The sequence below is a fragment of the Accipiter gentilis genome, chromosome 8 (genome assembly GCF_929443795.1).
Source record: "Accipiter gentilis chromosome 8, bAccGen1.1, whole genome shotgun sequence".
NCBI classification, from domain to species: Eukaryota; Metazoa; Chordata; class Aves; order Accipitriformes; family Accipitridae; genus Astur; species Astur gentilis.
In genome coordinates this window covers 21,855,934-21,873,657 of record NC_064887.1, presented here as the reverse complement: position 1 = coordinate 21,873,657, position 17,724 = coordinate 21,855,934, and the positions used below count along the sequence as shown (strand labels likewise).

Below are 17,724 nucleotides of genomic sequence, written 5' to 3'. Positions count from 1 at the left end.
TGGTTTATGGTCAGAATATCAGCTATCTAGATAGACAAACAATACTTGTGCTTGTAATTAACTGAATCTGGAACTATGTAGGAAAAGAATTCATACCTAATACATTTCTCCTAAACGCAGGCATATAAATAGAAAGCATTAAAACAAAAAAAAAAAACAACAAAAGAACAAACCACAAACCAAAACAACACAACAAAACAAACCTGTCATCCCTGCATCCCACCTACATGGGAAAGGAATTCTAACATGTTTTTTGCTTTTGTGCATGCTGAATGTTAACCAAGTCTCTGGCAAAGATTTCAGTGGGAAGGTAACAGGCATATTTCTATACTTAGGCTGTTACAGGCTCAGGCATACATCAAGTGTATGAGTTGAGGAATCTCTGCCTTGTTTGGTATAATGTGTGTGCTCTTGGTCATGTGATGTGGTATTAAATGTGCAGTCTCCCCATTCACAGTATATCTGCATCTAGTCCTTGTAATTATCAAAAAATAGAGATGGGCTGAGATGTTACTCCAGGATTCATGCTGTGATTTAAGAAAGCAATCAGGGACAAATAGGAGGTTTCGCACTTTCATTTCTCCTTCCTTAAAGCACAAATGCATTTAGAAATCTTCCTTTAAATGCCTATGGGCATCTTTTAACAGACCTGAAAGCTTCTAATTCAGATAAACTTTAAAATTTATAACCTCTTGTCAAATTTGGATCCAATCTAGAATTAAAGCAGAGGGAATATTCCTTTGTGATGCTTATTTACCGGCATGAATTAAAGGAGTTTTTCAGGTTTGAAGCACCAGTTGGATTACTGTTTTACTATTTGTAATAGTGATAAATTCTAGTCATGATAAAAAAAATTTTATGTGGCTATATTCAAAGAAGTAAAGCTCACTATGTGTGTTCAGTTTTGGTCTCTGAGAAAATAAAAACTAAGGCCACTGAGCTGATGACAAATTCAGGACAATAATTATAAAAACAGTATCAAAAGACTCTACAACTGTAGTTACAAATGCAGGATTCTCTGAGACATGGAAATGACATTACATATGTGAATAATCAATCCTATTTGCTGAAATCTCCGAACTAGTATTGTAGGAAGGTTTCTAAGTCCTAATCCTGCATTCCAAGTCTTCCCAGGGATAGGACAGAAGGGACCCACTGCCAGCATTGCTGTGAGATAGCTTGATTACAGTGACTCAGGTGCAGACAACCCTAAAAGTATGTTGTGAGGTGACAGACTAGATTTAGATGCTGGAGATACAGTATGCTTCCTGCTAAAATGTTTCACTGTTTTTTAAGGCAGTCAGTATGTCAGGAGTTCAGTAGCTTTCCTTTTTGGTGGCATAGACATTTACAGACCTCCACTATAATGGCATTGCTTGTTCTTTACTTGGGTGTTGTCAAACAAATTGGCAACAGTATAGGTTATGTCAGGAGAATAAAAGCATCATTCCCACAACATAGTCACACACCAAATCCAGTTCTTGACTTGGTTCTGAGACTTAAAAAAACCCAACAGTCATTTTAAAGATCTCCCATCACCAAAGTACTTAGGGCATAAAGGAGATCTCGAGTAAACCTCCAGCTCTTACTCGAAGTCAACAGGACTTTGAAAATCTAGTCTATACTCCCAGTGCTTGGAGAAGGGCTGAACTTCCAGTGGGCTGGTGGGGAGTTACTTGCTCAGTGCAACTTCCCTGTTGCTCCTGAGCCAGCCCTTTCCCACAGGGCTCGCTCTTCTGGTGATGACACTGTCGCAGGGACCCCTCTTGCATGTCTTCATAATCACAACCTGCTGGGATGTTTTTAGAGCACAGTGTCTACCTCCTACTACTACAATAAAGAATTCTACAAGGGTGGGTGAAAAGCTGTTCTGTTGAGAAAAGTGCTTGCGAGCAAGAAGTCAGCGTAATTATAGGACAAACTAACACTAGGCTGCTGCCTGTCAGCCAAGAGAATTATTGTTTGTGTCTGAGGGATGGAGTAAGAAGGGAAGTGGGTGGCAGATAACTGGAGGAGGTAATCTTGGTGACAACTTTGCCAAAAGAGTGTGTGTAGGAGGACAGCGGAAGAAGAGAAGAGTATGGAGGAAGATGCTATTGAACTGAAATAGAGGAATAAGCCTCAAAAAAGGATGATGAAACTTTCCAGAATCTAAAGAAACAGGAACACTTCGTCTTTCTGTGGGTGCTAATGGGTAGTACCAGTCAGTATGCGTGGACCCAGGGAAGGAGCTGATTGTGTACAGAGCCCTGTGGTATTTGGGAAAGGCTAACTGCAAATAATAAGTACCTAGAATCATGTCCATAGTAAATAAAGGAGTCGTATGTGAGACTGTCTATGCAAATTGATGTTAGCCCTATGTGATAGGGATACACTAAGCAGTGAGATTGTAGGAACATCTCTAATAAAAGGTAGAAAAAAACCTTTGCTCTAACAGGCTTCTGGAAATTAATTGAGGACAAAACAGCATGGAAATTAAGTGAAAATAAGGCAAGTGATACTAATGGTGCTAGGCAGCTTGTACTGTTCTAAAGTGCTGTGTTATGGTAGAAGTCAGGTATTAAAGGCTGTGCAGGACCTAGTGAAACTGAAGAAGTTCTAAAACTATTTACTGTTATTTTGAAACTCTGATTCAACAATTTCTATCTCAGGACAAAACCCATGTACTGTGGCTTATATCTATTGACTATAGCATGGAATAGATATCTGGAATTGGAGGAACAAATATTCTGCAAGATATTTATTGTGTAGTTTGATAAAATTCACAGTATGGAAGCTTGCATTGTGTATTTTCTAATTCTAGCTGACTAGAAAATATAACAAAAATTGCTTTATTCTGCATGTAAAACTGTGTATGTTTAGCCCTTGCTGACATATTAATTTTTTACAAAATAAGGTAGGACTTTTAAGAAGGGACCATTTAAACCTGGACAGAAGGGCAGGGATACTACCCTACCTGAAAATGTCTTGTTCCAGCTCATCAGTCCGTTTTTGGTCCTCCCGATTCTGCTTTTGCATTTCTTCTTGCTCTTTTGGAGTGAGAGAACTAAGGCCATCCAAGAGCCATTTTTCTCGCAAGGCCTTTTTCTGATGGGGAAGAATACAGACAAGTAAGAGTACTTTAAAAGTTAGGCTAGTCAGTCATTTACTGTATTTGTCTTGATGCCATAGGCATGATCCACATTCTTATCCTGTATCTAGCATAAGGCAACCTGACAGCGGTGAGTGCCACTGAAAGAGAAATACTAAAAAACATTTGTGTTTTGAGATTGACTTAAAACCAAACTCGTTAAGAACAATGTCCCTTTTTATTAGTCCACCCAACAAATACATAGAGGATGTCAGTTGGTACCTGTAACAGATTAATATTTATAAGTGGATCCAGTGGTGTGTTTGTCCTCAATAAAGCAAAACAGTTTTATCAAAGCATACATATTACAGACTTGTGCGAAAGGCACCAGTCAGAAGCGTTATAGTTTTATTTCAATAGCCCTGATTTCTGGGGTCATGGCATTGCATAAATTCTGGGATGGAGTATAAAAGGTGGAAAGTTTCTGTAGATAAGATTGTATAGGGGGAAGAGATCTCTAGGGAGTTAGTGGTGCAATGCTATCTGAGGAGTTTACAAGGAACTTGGGTAATTATGGTAGTGAACTTGCATTTCATGTGGCGAGGATGTGTGGGGTAAAGAGCGGGACTAGAAAGGTGTAGCATGGGTTGCTGATTTCTGGTTAGTGTTTCAGCAAACCTGATATGTATTTAGAACTGCTGTTGTATGGGAAATCCAGGGCTTGCGTATTTAGGTCTTAACCTGTTTAGTACCTGTGGAGTTCTTTCTGTACAGCAGTGGCTTATAAATGGGTGTATTGCATGTGTACAGGTAAGTGGATCTCTCAGCTGTGTTTTCAAATTTTGAAAAATATGGCTGTATGCACTGATTGCTTCCTACAGCTGCTTTACAATATGAAAGGTGGCATCTGAAAGTTGTCAGAGCTCTCTAAAGTATTCCTGGTGTAAAAAAGAAAAATTAATGGAGATAAGTTCATATCTGCAGGCTAGAGATTGTAAACCATGCAAACTTTCATGCACTCTTTTTACTCCATTCAATCTAACTTGGGAATATTAATCTAGTTCCTGCCTTGGGGAAAAAGTGGGAGGCATGGGTCCCTAGAAAAACTCTTTCAATAGGGGGGAAAAACCCCACTCATACAAGGTTTTTAATTAAGCATGAATTTTCCATTTGTAATTTAGATTCCTTGAGCTGCTTGACTTCCATGTTAGGGTTTTTGGAGTTTTTTCCCTATATAGTTTCACTAATTGTAGTAAGTGGATGAAGATTAAATTGGGTTTTGACTACTGCTGCGTTGAGGCAGAGCTGTGCCCAGCACTGGTGAGAAGGCTGCATTAACCTCAGTGCTGCTTGCAGCAGCTGTTGGAATCTCTGCCTGCATCCTGTGTGTTGAGTCACTTAAACTGTTGCTCCCTACGCTTAGAGAATTTAGAGTTTAGAACTTAGAGTTTACTGTATACTTTACGTAAGGTTATTACTGAGGCCCAAGTGATGGAGGAGGATGCATGTAGGACTTGAAAATTGCATTAAAATGCAGTCAACTTGCTTGATGTGTGACATGCATGATGTGATAGAAACTGTAGCTAAATCAGGTTCGTTGGGAATTCTGTGGTACTCCATGGTACTATTTTTTTCCTCCCCCCACCCCCACCCCCCCCCGGAACATAGGAGCAAAGGAGCAATGTTTACAGTTGCCTTAGCCCCTGCAGGCTCTCTCTCAACACTGGATCCTAGGAAATCTGTGGGAAACAAGGGCTGCTCAAGACTGATGTCTTGAGCCTTGACTCTGGCTGTAGGATCACTTGGCAGCACTTACTGGCAGTTGTGTCTTAGGCAGAAATGAAATAAATGCAAATTTTAGTAGAATGGCTTTATCTGATCTGGTAGATGCATGTAATCTTGTATTGGCACAACTCTTACTGACCACAAAATACTGTTTTCTCAAGTTAGAGGGAACACAGTTATTAATTCCCTTTCAATCAAGCTGTTTAGATTTTAGTGATAAGCAGGGCTCCTAGAAGAAAGATTTTAATCCTGGCTGGAACTGAATTAGTGTAGCGTTGCTGTCTCCAAAAAGAAATCTATAATTCCTTGTGAGAGTTACAGCAAGACTGGCACTGTAGACCTCAGAAACTGATAACACCCATTGAAATCAACAAAGGCTGCATGTATGTATAGGGTTAGGCGGAAGAAAACAAACTCCCTAAATACAGGCATAACACAATCGTGTTGGTTTTGCCTTTTCTTAGAATAGTTTGCTGCTGCTCCCAACTAAATACCATGTAATCATTTTAATTTAATTAGCCACTTTTGAAAGAATGATACATGGTGTATTGTGGAAACAGCCTTTGAACATCAGACAGTTTCAAGGCTGCTCCACTGAGATGGGAGCACAAACCAGTGCAGGAGCAGCTGCTTTGGGGCTGTCGGGTTCTTTCCACTGTCTAGCATTTCCTTCTGCTTAAAGCATCTCTAGCTCAGTACTAGGTTGTTCATGTGTTATAGCACTTATATGAAAGCACTTTAATTTTGCATTAGACTAGGTATGTTAAGGGAAAGGTATACTTGTACCTTGTGCTGTGATAAGACCCTGAGAATGGCCAGAGTGTTGGAAAGCAATCACTATCTTTTGTAGTTCATGATCACATCAGGAGTACTGTGACAATATTCTGCAAATTCTGTGAATAGCATCCTATGCATGCTCCAGGTATAACTCCACTGTAATTCTTAGCAAGGCTGGACTAACACTGAAAGATTCATCCTGTGCTGGAAGGCACAGGTGTTTTTGAGTTTGTGAGTCTTGCTCTCCCAGTGGTATGGCAGTTCACCTTATGGCACATTGGGCGAGGCATAAATAATTTTCACAGTTTTCACAGAGGTTGTAGTTCAACACTCTTAACTCCTAGAATAGGAAGATACGTGACCAGCACCTACAAGGTAGCACTAACAGAGTTCAGGCATGTCAGAAGCCAAAAACTTAATAAGCTAAACTAGAAAAGCTCTTGTAAAATACATGCAAATCAGTGCTGACATGCTTTCAAGCAACTCTCTGGTCCTTTCGCTTGTTGCCTCAGTGAGAAGGATTCTAGATAGGAGGAAGAATTACTTGCTGGTGCAGCTAGAATTACTTTGGAATAAAACTTCCTTTGATTCCTCACTAGCAGCCCCCATTACCCCTTGTAGTTCCCTGAAGTCCTTGCCGCACAGGTGTGTGTTTTCTTGCATGTCCTCTACCTTATGTGGTAGAAGCGCATATGTAGGGAATAAATATTCCTTCTCCAGTGCTGTTCTACTGGATAACTAAGACCTGCTATGACACCTCACCTGTCTCTTTCTAGTAAGAAGTTAGCTTGGGGACAACAAACAAAGTCACTGGGAAGCTGGAGCAGAGATTCCTATTTACAAAAAGGAAGTTTAACAAACAAACAAAAAACAACCAAAAAAAAACCCCCAAACAGAACAACCTTTTAATAAACCTGTTGCTAAGGGTTATAAATAGGGATGAAGGACAACATGAGGAACAGGATAGTGATATCCAGCTAACAGGAACATCTCTATGACAGTGAGATTTACTAATCTGCAGTAGTTTCCTAAGGGACAGGTATGAGTTATGTTGAATAGGTCATGGAGCTCTAGATTTCACCATGTACAACTGGTAGGAGTATAAATGAGTGGAATCAACCTGACTCGCTAGGGAAATGAGCTCTCAATAAAATTTACTGAAGTGCCTAAACACTTTAGAAGTCTAAATCTCTTTTAAAGCAATTTCTGCACTAGATTCTTTTGTTGTTTGACTCCATTGAAATACCTGAATTAGTCTGAAGCATAAATGTTCATTAAAGGACAAGGCTTCTGGGGCATCAAGCAGAGGACGTTCATATAGTAATGTTGCATCTGATATTAAGTGACAGTCTTAGTACTCAGCTGGAAAAAGTAGTCTCCATTTTGGGCACTCAAATGGCTAACAATATGTGTGTATTTATACACCATATATATAGATTTAAATGTATGCTTTATCCCTCTTTGCCAAGTGAATTTCTTCTACAGATCCTTGATTTGCCTCATACACAATATGACTGATTTTAATTTTAAAACTGTTCTGTATGATATCTGTATGACTTCTCATAGAACAGGCAAACAAATCACACCCTCTGTCCTCTTCCAAAGGAAGAGCATTTCAATAGTATTTTTCCAGGAGTGTTTTAGCTTCTGTAAAATTCCATAAAACATCTTCAGAATAAGTGTAGGCTGGGTTTTTGTTTTGTTAACGTCTAACTTCATTGTGCCTATTAAAGTTAGCTGAAGACACGTACTAAATCTGTAAGGAAACTGCCCTCGGACTCTGTCTGCACACCGCAGTAGGGAAGATTAGCTGGTTATCCAGAACAGATCAGTTTATCCTTCTTAAAAGAAGGGCAAAGGAGTCATTCTGAATCTATATGCATAAAAACCTGAAAATAAAATTGCAGTACTCCATGTAACTCCATGTAACCATGTACTAAGATGGAGGAAGGCAGTCACATTTGCTACTCATTAGTTACAGGAATTGGAAAAGATATGTCTCTTTTAGGCAACACGTTACACAATTTGTCAAGCCTGTTCTTATGGTCACTACCTTCCAATAAAACCTAAGCCTGGGTGACTCTTGTGTTGGCTTGCCTGGCCCAGTGAACTGGTTTATCATAACTTCTCATTACTTTGGTGTCCTGGTTTCATCTGGGATAGAGTTAACTGTCTTCCTAGTAGCTGGTACAGTGCTATGTTTTGAGTTCAGTATGCAAAGAATGTTGATAACACACTGATGTTTTCAGTTGTTGCTCGGTATTCTTCAGACTATAGTCAAGGATTTTTCAGCTTCTCATGCCCAGCCAGGGCACCTGACCCAAACTGGCCAACGGTGTATTCCATACCATGGGACGTCACATCTAGTTTAGGAACTGGGAAGTGGGGGGCAGGGAATCGCTTCTCGGGGACTAGCTGGGTGTCGGTCGGCGGGTGGTGAGCTATTGCCCTGCGCATCATTTGTACATTCCAATCCTTTTATTACTACTGTTGTCAGTTTATTAGTGTTATCATTATCATTAATATTTTCTTCTTTTCTGTTCTATTAAACCGTTCTTATCTCAGCCCAGGAGTTTTACTTTTTTTTCCCCCGATTTTCTCCCCCATCCCACTGGATGGGGGGGGAGTGAGTGAGCGGCTGCGTGGTGCTTAGTTGCTGGCTGGAGTTAAACCACGACATTTGGCTTGACACAGAAGAAGAGAGTGGATGAAACCCAGGATCACATGTCTATCTTGGAGAAATCTGTTTTAAATATGTTTCTCCCACATTTGCTCAAGGAGACACACTACACTCTGATATTGGATTCAACATTCTATTCTTGAAACTGTTTATCCACTCACATGATTAAAAGGGTATGTAAAATACTAAGTTTTGCATATTTCTAGAAGCATAGATTTTTGTCTTATCTCCCTAAATGACATGTAATGCCAAATTGCAACAAATATTTAAAGAATGGTGGTGTTGGGTAGAAATCGTTGCAATTTCAAGTGTCTGCAGAGGTGGATCTTTTAGTTTCTTAGTAATTTGGACTTTGTAATCCTAGGTTTACCAGGCCATATTTCAGGACAATAGTTGCAGCATTTATGGTTTGGTTGGGTTTTTTTTTAAATATACAAAGAAACAGCATTATTTTACCAAAGAGTCATTAAGCAAGCTGACAAAAGGCTATAGCCAAATAAAAATAGGCTGCTTTTTTTCTCCACAAAAAAGTGCAATTAGACCTCAGATTGTGCTACACCCTGTACCAAGTGAGGTTGCTGTAGTGGAATTAAGGAGTGAACACACCCAGTCTGAAATGTGAGGCTTAATTTTCAGCTGTGAGTTATTCCTGGTTATGATCTCATTTTATGCCATGAAAAGTGATCAAATAACATTAGCTCCTGAGTGTAAATTTTTTTTCAAAGGGTGATGCTTATTAAAGTCAAATGGAGTCCTGGCAAAACTCCGAAAAGCTGTGGAAATTTGACAGTAAAAGCATGACTTAAATGCACAAAGATTTGCATTCCAAAATCCAAAACTTTATTCATGCTGAACGACTTGAGGCTATTATTAGTTACATAAATCCAACACTTTACTTACCTTTAAATGTTGATGTTTCATTTTTTCCTCTTCCACTTTTAGACGTTTCTGTGTAATTTCTTCTTGCAGTTTTCTTTTGTCCTACAAGTTAAGAGAACAATAAAATTTTGTTTAGAGAAATTACTTGTTGCTAAAAAAATTAAGTTGTTCAACAGGGTGAAATAAATACATGCAAATAAAGCCTTATTTTAAAGCTTATATGGTGCTTAGGCAGTGCATAATTCTTAGCAGCAACAGCTCGTGTTCTATGCAGGTATGGTTTCTATTACTCCTTCTCTGAAGTACATTTAAACATGTTAATGGCCACAAAGCAGAGATAATCCAAATTAAAAATAATTTACTACTGGGAAGGGTAGGGAAAGAAAATAGGAAGAAATAACATTTGAGCACAATCGTACATGCAAAATGAGGTCAGAAATGGATCCTGCCCAAAATTCCTAAGGCAGCCCACACATCGTTTAGGAGAGGAAAGAGTCTGCATGGTCTACACTGTGCATGCAGTTGTGATACATCACTAAATGAAATGGGCTGTTGGTGAATCCAGCACTGAGTTTATGTATCTTGTGGCTAATAGCTGAAATAAATAGGAGTAAACAAAGACTTAGAAATTTATTTCATTAGTCGAATAGTGGTAAAGATCAACACCGAGAAATGTAGTATACTTCATATATGTTGTTGTTGTTACCTCTCAATTTAAAAAAAAAAAAAAAAAAAGTCCGTGCAAAGGCTGGTTTTGTGGCTGCTGAACTTTAGAAGGGAAAACCTCAAGTAGCGCTGATCTATCATAGTGCCACCTTCATCCACTTTGCTACAGATTATAGAAAAAAGGAAATGGGTGAACAATTTCTGAATGCTGGCAACACATATGTCTTTGGATAGCTGCTGTCACGTGGAGTATCCTTGTGGCTCCTCTGTATGAGGCCAAACACTGATTTAGTACTTCGTGTCCTCAGCAGCCAGTGGGAAAGAAATCATGCCAAAGGAAACTAACTCCTACTCTTACAAGCTGTATTAATAGGCTATTCTCCTGGTCAGCCTTAATGCTATAAAATCCTGTTATTGGACATGGCAACTTTTGCACTTGTTTCTTGGTATGTTTTAGGGAAGTAAATTAAATATCTGTTGTCTTGTGCAGAAGTGTTTGACTGGGGGCTAATCCCCCTTTCCTTTCAATTAGAACAGATTACTGACAGTTTTTTTTAACAGTCTGTTTTCAGACAAGTATGGTTTCGGAGGCAGTTAAGTTTTTCACAAACATAGAAGAGGACTTGCCCTTTCAGCCCACTTGAGGAACCAGCTGTGTGTACGGAGTGTAGAAAGTCAGTAAGGAAGTGCTGGGCATAAGGCTGGGAGTTGTTCCCTGCTGTTTCCCTAGGATCTCGGATTTAGAAACAGGAAGAGCTGTAGTGTGCTTGGCTGAATCACTTCACTGTTACTGGAAATGAGCAGTGGGGCCACAGGCTACAGGGATGCTTTGCTGAAGCATAGGAAGTAGGAGAAAGCACCTGGCCTTGTGGAGATCAAGGGCAGGACTACAGGCTGGCCAAGCATGACTGAGGGTATGCTGGGGTTTAGTAGGGTGGATGAGTGTCAGTGATCTCTTCTTTCTTGCAGTCTGTAATGTGCAGTAGCCACCTATAAATGCTATCTGTACTTTACAGTTTTTCCTTGATGGTGTTAGTCTGCCTCTTTAATACACCAAAAAGAGCAGGTAGGGATCTTGCCTCAAGATACATGCTACCTTCATCTCTGTAGTGATTTTGAGTTTTGCCAATGCTTCTTAACACAGTTAACAAAGCTACTGATTTAGGATCACTACAACGTGTAATTTTTCTGCAATGTCCCTTTTTAGAGACTTTAAGAGCTTCTATGCTGGATTTTACTCAGCTAGTCCTGGTTTTTGGAGACATAGCATCTGGTCTTTGAACTCTACATCTTTCCTTAATTAGGAAATATTCCTGATCTCACTGTATAAACGGCCTTTCAATAACCCATCATTAGATAGCAAAGTGTGACAACAGCTTGTGTTTATAGATTGTTACCGTTCTTAGGAGAACTGCTTTTTTCTCTTTACTAAAGTTCTGGAGAAGATTCTTAGCCAGAGAATGAACTTTTACTTGGCTTATACTATTAAAAAATATTCTAAATCAATTTAACTATTCTTTTTGTACCAGTGGAGATGTGTACTAAGACTTTGAGCAGTCTGAAATAACAAGTGGTACACAAAAATACTGTGCAGAAAAAAAATTGGAATGTAAAGGCACAAATAAATACATTTTAAATTAACTGTGTAATAAGGAATCTATTCAGTAATGAAACTTGCCTGTTTCTTTTGTTAGTGATCTATGTTTCTTTTGCATCTGATATTTTTTGCTCTTAAAATTTTCTACTTGTATCTTTTGGTGTTCTAGCATGTTTTAATTTCACTGGTTGGTAATAAACATCCATTATAGAATTATCCAGATTAAATAGGTTGAAATAGATTGTCTTTTATATATCTAGTCAAAGAAAGCTGAAGGTCCAATGCCAGGAGCTGAATTTAAGGAACCTTTTTGAACCTTGTGTTGCCAGAATAATTTTTAAAACCTGTTAGGACACTTCCTACAGTGTATTCTGCTATACTTTGTCTGTAAATCATGTCTTGCTGTACAAAGCTTTGACTATACATCTGGTGGAATAAATGTTTATTCTTTGATAGCTAAGGGATCCATACTAATAAACTTCATACTCTGTCCCTGTAGATAGTCAGGTTGCTGGCAGAAGTCCTCTAATCCTCTCTTACTATGCTCTTGTTAATGTGGGCAAGATTTCTTTTTTATGAAAGAGCACCTTCATCCCTTCATCTCTGTTGTGCATCAATGCAAGGTGAGACTTGAGCCTTGGTCCTAATTTTTATTCTTACTGAAATGTGTAGGAAACTTACCTGACTTTTGAGCACAGAAAAGAATTGTGTTCTAAACTGGATCTGTCTGAAAGGAAGGGAAACACATCTATGGAGCAGTGTGTTCCTAGGAACCTTGTGTGCCAAGTCCATTAGTTTGTGTCAGTGTTCCACAGTGGTGCCAATGTTGGTCTGCTTGGTCCCATGGCAGATGCCATGTACTGTCAAAGCCAATGCAGCAGCTAATGTTTGCATACAATTTTCCAGAGGTGACGCTTGGTTATTGAGGCATCTTATCTGGAGGTATGGACACTTTAGTCCAATGGCATGAGACTGCAGAAATGTCATAATTCAAATCTTTAATCACAATTCAAATCTATCATTTTTGTTTTCCTATAGAATAGAGGATTTGATGAGAAAGGATTAAGCATGAGGTTCCTCTTTGTTTTGCTTTTGTATTTTAAGATATGACAGTCTCTCTAGCAAAATGGATGCATTTGATTTTTTTACTTGTTATATTCTATACACCAGCAGCAGGTGGAAGCTACATAACAGAAAAAAACATGTCTTTTTCAGAGCTGTGGGAGCAGCTAGATGCTGTGAAGGAGCTAGGCATTTAACATCAGAAACCAATCAGGTTTTAGCACAAGTGTAGTTGTTTACTGCTCTGAGTGCCCCTTGCTATCCTCTGTTAGATCCTTTACAACCTACATCTTGTAGGTAGCACTTGAAATTCCCCAGTATGTTGCTTGGGACAAACCTTCCCAGAGCCACTGATTAACTTGCGATTGTAATTATATTGTGTTGTTTTCTTGGACAACTCGTACTGCAGATTCTTAAACCTGATAACAACTTCACCTTATTTAGGGTCCTTCATTTCTGCAGTGCATTGTAACAAATACGCTGAGTGTTTCAATTAAATGCACTCAACTATGAAAGTAGAAGCAAATAGTTCCTTTACATAGCAAGAGTAATAAATGAAGGCATGGCCAGAATCTACACATGATTTTCTATTTCCTGTAATGCAAGGCACTAGAAACTGTCACAGTTTCCTAAAAAAATACTTCTGCAGTATTCGTCTGGAGGCAAAGATGCAGCCAGAGGATGCTAACCCTGGTTACGTTTGCAGGTGTCCTTATCAGGCAAGTGTGCTGCCCCATTCCCCTGCTAGATACCAGGAAGTATAAAAAAATTGCAAGGCCTGGACTTCGTTGGAGTGCCAAAACATTTCTTATCTTTTGAGCTCATACTCTAGAGACAAAGTCCAGTTATAAGTCTGGTTCAAACACCATTGCAGTTAAACAAACAAACATTCTAATCCCCCCTAAAATATTTCAAATTACCTTATTGTGGGCTTGAGTCAGGTCTCAAGTATATACAATAAATGTGCCTGTTGGCTTTTATCATGTGTCATAATTAAAACCCAACCAAATTAAAAACCAACCTGTTCAACTCCTCGAGATTTCCAGTTATTCCTTCTCACATTTATTTTGGCTCCAATAAGGTATTTTTTGACTCTGCCCACCATTTATTCAGCCAGCAGTGTTCGTTTCACAACTAATCTATCATGCTAAGAGTGTGAAAAATATCTTTGTTCCCATTATTTGTTTTTAAAGATTGTCTGTGACAGTGAATGATTCTTCTGCAGTTTTCCTTTCATCCCAAAGGGTCAAATTTTGTTTCAGTATAATTCTTTTATAATGAATAATTTCAGTGGAGACCAAATTAGAGGAGAATTTGGATTCAGCCATTTTTGTTACATTAGGTTATATTCCTTTAAAAAATAGCTCAGTAGTTCCTCTAAAACATAATAAATCTTTTGAATCAGATTTCCCTTTAGAAGAGAAACTGAAAATGTTTTCTAATGTCTTCAGCATAAACTATACCGAGTCTGTGTCCCCTGTCGTCCCCCCCAAAAAGAAAAAATCTGACAAGTAGGAATTTGCTTAATCCAAGCTTGTCCTTTTTTACTTTTCAGACAGCAGTATTTATGATAAATCATCAATAATTCAGAAATTGTATTTAATTCCACAATGCAAAACAAAAAATCTTTCATCTCTCCATCTTGTTGTGAAATGGGAAAATTTATTTGTTCTGGAATTCTCTAGCTGCCTTTTGACGTGCTGTCCTTCAGGCAAACATTCAGTTGTGATAGTAGTAATATGTATTTTGGACTGTCTAGTTGTGATTTGCACACATACTTTCACTGCTTTGAATTTAATTTGAAAGTGCAATACAACCCGTAATGAAGTCAGTACATGCAACTTTGCTATCATAAAGCAATAGCTTATAAACCAGAATTAAAAAGTTAACAATTTCAAGCTGACGTCTCTTTCCTTTTTTGTCCTGGGATAAATCATTCTTCAGAAAACACACATTAGCTCATTAACACAATACTACTTCTAAGCCTTTTTTTTTTTTTTTTTTTTTTTTTTTTTTAAACAGCGAGTTATAACTATAAGCACTTACTGTTATGGCCTGGAATCTTTCTTTCAGCAATTCGGCTTCCTCCATTCTAGAAATCAAAAACAGACAAGTAGTGAAGGAAAACAGAATAAGATCATAAGCAAAACGCCTCCTGGTGGGGCTACAAAAAAAGCTGAAGTGATTTGATCCAATTCCAGAGCAGAAAGAAGGCAGAATTTTTGACTTGTCAGGAAAGTCCCTGAACAGATGAGCAGATCAGTCCAGACAGACACATGTAATGTGGGTGTGTAGAAGAGGCAGACGTGGCAAGTGCTGGCACGAATTGACTGACAAGTTGGAACAGTGGAGCACAAGCCCTTTTCCTTCAGAAGCTGCCAACTCTTTGTTTTAATGTGCTCAGTTAGTGTGCCATTGCTTCTTTAACTGTTAAGTGCCCAAACCCAAATCTTCCAGGACCATGGTAGAAGTAAACTTTTATTATATTGCTATTTCTCTTTCTTCCCTTTGTGTATGCTTCTGGTGATAAACAGGTATTTTAAAATTATTAAGTATTCCTGTTCCTTATGAAACTTATTTCACCTGTTGTAATGTTAGCACTGTAGATGGCATGGGGGTTTTTTGAGACAGCAGTTTTAATTTAGTTTCCTAGATGAAATTTTTAGAGAAGCTGTATTCATAGCTGGAAGAATGTTTTAGAATGGCTAACTTAAAGTAAAATAAACTTTAAGCAATCAGGTCTGTCATTGAATGCAAGTGTTAATCTGTGCAATTACTGGTCAGCTATCTAGGACTCAGGGGAAGCTTTGTCTAAGTAAGGATTTCAGGATCATCATTTCAGTGTTACCAAGATGAGTCTAAAATGCCAGTGGCTCTTACACTGGATTTCCATTCAGCTGACTTGAAGGTTTTTTTGCTGTGGACTTCTGCTGAAAACAGCATTATGCTTCTTAAGGGATGGTGTACATTTTGACCTTTCCAATTATATGAGTAGGAGTCAGCCTTCCAAAATCAATCTAGGAAACTTGCAAAACAAGTGGAACTGCATCTAGTAAAATCCAGTTGTGGAAAAAATTCTAAACGAGATAAAGCTGAATTCAAACAGCATAAAGATGTAATGTGAATCTGGAATCCCTTTGTTACTCTCAGTATCATGTAACTTAATTCTTTGTAAGGACACCAACAGGGGAATCGGTCAGCATGTTTGGGTTTTTTCCTGCTAATTCATTGAGATGACTAAACTCAGCAGGAGTTGGTGAGGGGTATTATTTTACATGTCAGTAGAGTGATCTGAATCTTGGTGGCAAATCAGGCTCATTACTAGCAAATTCTAAGATGTTACAGAGTTGAACACTTGATGATGAAGTTGCATACTTATAATTCAATATGAATCAATATTTAATTTCAATTTCCACCTTTCTAGTATGTCATCACTCATCCATGTACACAAGCAGACTACCCATCTCCACACTGGGATTAAGGATGCATTAATGTTTTGTTTACACTGTGATGCACCCTGAGGTTTTGTTCAAACTTGCAAAGGCCCCATGTTTTATTCTCCAGTGAATATTATTTTTAAAAAATATTAATATATGCCTCATTTAGTCAGCACCTGAAATTAAGAATGTTACCACATAAAAGCAAATGTGAAGTTCAAAGGCAGGTGTACTGAGGTATATCAAGAGAAAGATTACATGGGAATTTAAATGCTTTCAGTTTATGGATTTGAGAATAAGTTCAACCACCCCACTGAATTAAATATATTCTTGCTGCAGAAGCCAATAGAGAGACAGTGTTTCTGTTTAATCTTTCATCAGTTAGTATAGACTGCCTTATTATATTTTGAAAAAAACCTCACAAACTTATTTCATCTTTGTCTTCTGCTAAGTTCATGTTAAAATTTAAGTGCATATGTGGACTTAAAAATGTTTACAAATATTTAAAGAAGAAAATGATTACATCAGAAATAAGGAAGTCTGTTTGGGGCCAGAATCTGTACTCTGATATAAATGGGATTCCATTCTCAATGGATGGAGAAATGAGATCAGTATTTCAAGTACAAATTAGAATCAATGGAATTGCATTGCTTTGAATTTTTATGATTTAAAATATTTTCCTAACTTTATGCTCCAAAATTATTTAAATGCTTTTAAAAACCTTACTTGTGGATGCTATATATTTACAGACCAAAAAAGTATTTAACATGCGTTTCCCTAATCTAAACCCCCAGTAAATTGAAGTAACCTGAAGATAGTTTCTAAAATGTTGCTTCCCTTTTTAAGTAATCATTATTAAGAGAGTATTTAAAGCCCACTTTAAACATTTTAAATTGTTTAAATCATATATATCCCCTTGCTAGGTAGGATTTGTTGTTCAGTCAATAGGTTGTTTTTTCAGTTATCTTAATCCTATTTTAAATGGGATTTATGTGCAAGAGAAGAAATGGACCAGCTGTCACTTTGTCTTCCCTTTAAGCCTGCTTCACCAATAGGAGTATCCTCAGTGTTGTAGGTTAGATCAGTGGATCTGAACAGCTGTGTTTTCAGTCCACAGGATTCTTGGAACAAGGTTTTTCCAGAGGAAACTATCTACCTATTCTGGAAGTTTAAGAAAAAAACAGAACAAAACAAACAAACAAACAAAAAACAACCAAAAAACCCCCACAGAACTCTTGGAAGAATAATGTGTTAGCCTGCATTTCTGTAACTGGCAACTGTATTTTTCTTTTGGTAGAACAGATTCTCTGAGTTATGCAGAAAACTTTTATTGTATCACATGGTGAGTCATACAGGTCAGATTTTTTTGGCTTCACTTCTTCCTTTGTTTATTTTCATTTTGCACTGGGTACCTAATTTAGGAGTAATAATGAGAATCTAAAGCACAAGGTGAAAGAGTTGCATTATGAAGTCTTACAGAAAAGTAGGTGGGAATTCAGAAGAATGCAATATCCTGAACCAAAATCTAGAAGTAGGACCACAGAAGTACTTTCACAGCTGGAAATGCAAGTTCAATTGTCCATTTCTGGAGCAAAGTCTGAGTAAATCCTGTCACTCCAGAACTGTAGTAGCTGTCCCTGGCCATACTCTACAAACATAATCATTCTCACTCAGCGCACTGAGATTTCTTTTGAAACAAATCATTAACCTAAGGTAATACATGTATGGTGAGTTATAGATTATTGTAGTAGCAAAAAATTGCTTCTAAGAA

General features: G+C 38.0%; 1 protein-coding gene across 2 annotated transcripts in view; it reads right to left on the bottom strand.

Annotated features, from left to right (window-relative positions):
* PALMD (palmdelphin) overlaps positions 1 to 14,853 on the bottom strand; it is a 28,608-nt gene extending 13,755 nt beyond the window's left edge. The window contains exons 1-3 of one of the 2 annotated variants that reach the window (XR_007507080.1): positions 14,563 to 14,853; positions 9,213 to 9,293; positions 2,957 to 3,087 (exon numbers count right to left, since the gene is read on the bottom strand). Coding sequence is in view for 1 of the 2 variants with exons in the window: in XM_049809024.1 (XP_049664981.1) it covers positions 2,957 to 3,087; positions 9,213 to 9,293; positions 14,563 to 14,607 (257 nt within the window). In the remaining variant the exon portion in view is untranslated. The remainder of the gene's footprint in view (positions 1 to 2,956; positions 3,088 to 9,212; positions 9,294 to 14,562) is intronic. The other variant, XM_049809024.1, reaches the window with a different exon arrangement.
* Between the last annotated feature and the right edge of the window lie 2,871 nt (positions 14,854 to 17,724).